At 41.5% G+C, this 1,945-nt stretch overlaps 1 protein-coding gene across 1 annotated transcript; it reads left to right on the top strand.

Annotated features, from left to right (window-relative positions):
* Positions 7 to 1,432, top strand: LOC104767275. Its single transcript, XM_019241475.1, has 5 exons — positions 7 to 78; positions 163 to 336; positions 415 to 594; positions 682 to 795; positions 873 to 1,432. Exons 2-5 carry the CDS (start codon positions 166 to 168, stop codon positions 1,182 to 1,184), a joined length of 777 nt encoding a protein of 258 aa, XP_019097020.1. The 5' UTR covers positions 7 to 78; positions 163 to 165; the 3' UTR covers positions 1,185 to 1,432.

The following is a 1,945-nucleotide window of genomic DNA, read 5'->3' as shown; positions in this document are numbered from 1 at the left end:
AGGGATGCGCACGAACGTTTGTGCCCTCTGCGAGCTAGTGGGCATGAATGTGGTTGTTTGCCCGTGCCTGCTCGTCTGGTACACAATTCTCCTTTTGAATTTTTCACTTTAATACCTTACTCTTCTTGATTCACAACCGAATGCCCACGTTTTGTAACGCAGATAATGGAACAATGTGTGGCTCGGTTAGATGTTGCCATGTTCAATGCTATTCTTCGTGATTCTGATGAAAACTTTCCAACAGACCCTGTATCTGATCCCATTGCAGACTCGAGGGTCTTGCCGATTCCTTCTACAACATCAAGTTTTGGTTCTGGTGCTCAGCTGAAAAACTCGGTCAGTTTACTAAACTCAAATTCTTGGTAAAAGATACTTTAGTCTCTGTAAACCTGATGCATTTCTAATTTTAAACAGATAGGAAACTGGTCTAGGTGGCTCACTGATCTGTTCGGCATCGATGACGAAGATGAAGACAGTAGTGATGAGAATAGCTACGTTGATAGATCGTTCAAGACATTCCATCTTCTTAAGGCGTTAAGTGATCTAATGATGCTTCCAAAAGATATGCTCCTCAACAGTTCTGTGAGAAAAGAGGTGCAAATACAACATAGAACTCACCACTTTGTATCCAGTAAACTTTATTCCTTTACTTGATCAAATATATCTCTTGTTATTGTGAAGGTTTGCCCGATGTTAGGTGCACCGTTGATCAAGAGAGTGTTGAACAATTTTGTCCCAGATGAGTTTTGTCCTGACCCAGTTCCTGATGCTGTGCTTGAAGCTCTTGAATCCGAGGTGAGACCATTTTCTAAATGATGGATCTTAGGAGAAGAAACTAATTTTGCTAACAGAAACGTGATGACCCTTTGTAGGAAAAAGCTGAGAAGGGTATGATCACAAGCTATCCATGCACTGCACCTCCTCCAGTGTACTCTCCACCTTCAGGGGCTTCAATCTCCACCATCATTGGGGACTTTGGACAGCCTCAAGCGCCGCAGTTATGCAGAATCAGGTCTTCGGTTACAAGAAAAGCGTACACAAGCGATGATGAGCTCGATGAGCTGAGTTCACCGTTGGCTGTTGTTGTTCTTCAACAAGCGGGTTGTAAGAAGGTCAATAATGGTGGTGCAGATGAGACAGTTAGGTATCAACTACTGAAGGAGTGTTGGATGAACGGCGAATAATCAGATATTGTTGTGTTTTGTCTGTGTTTCCACTTGTGACTTGGTTGTAAATGTCTGATGTGTCAAAAATCTTGTTGGTAATGCGATGATATAAGTAGTGTTGGTGAGTTGGTGTACAGAATGTAGCACAAACTGTATTCAACAGTAGTACCAGTACGAGAGATTAACATTTACCGCAGAGACGCACACGAGATTGTTGCAAGGGAAGCAAATATAAACTACTTATCATAAGGAAAATTTTGGCTCTGTATAGACTCGTTACAAGCTTTAGTGTATTATCCTCCTCACATTGGATCTCTCGGAAAACTTTGAATTACAGATTTTTTAGACAAAGAAAAAAGGGGTGCTTTAGGGTTAAGACCCATAAAATGAAAGAGAAAGATCAAAATTTTGTAAAGCAAGGCTCAGAGGATTTAATCCTAGCCTTTGCGATATGACTGCTGTTCAATCATCACAGAGTCAGTTTATGTGAAGTCGCCAAATTCAACTGCTTCAGATGCAAAGCAGCCAACAAGCCCTGCCAGTTTTCTGCTGATGTGGCACCGTCAACATGAAAGTCTAAAAGTTTTCTCTGCTTCATATAGTATTCTTCGAGGGGCTTCACCTGATGCATCACGGCAAGATATTCAGTTGAAAACACCTTGTGAACTAGATATCATATAACAACGAGACTGATCATAAACCGGTAAAGTACCTCATGTGCATAGACACGGAGACTATCCCTCTTAGCTTTGGTAGCAACAGGTGAGTGTAACATAGAG

This window comes from Camelina sativa, chromosome 19 (assembly GCF_000633955.1).
Source record: "Camelina sativa cultivar DH55 chromosome 19, Cs, whole genome shotgun sequence".
Taxonomy (NCBI): domain Eukaryota; kingdom Viridiplantae; phylum Streptophyta; class Magnoliopsida; order Brassicales; family Brassicaceae; genus Camelina; species Camelina sativa.
This window is presented reverse-complemented; position numbering and strand designations above follow the sequence as displayed.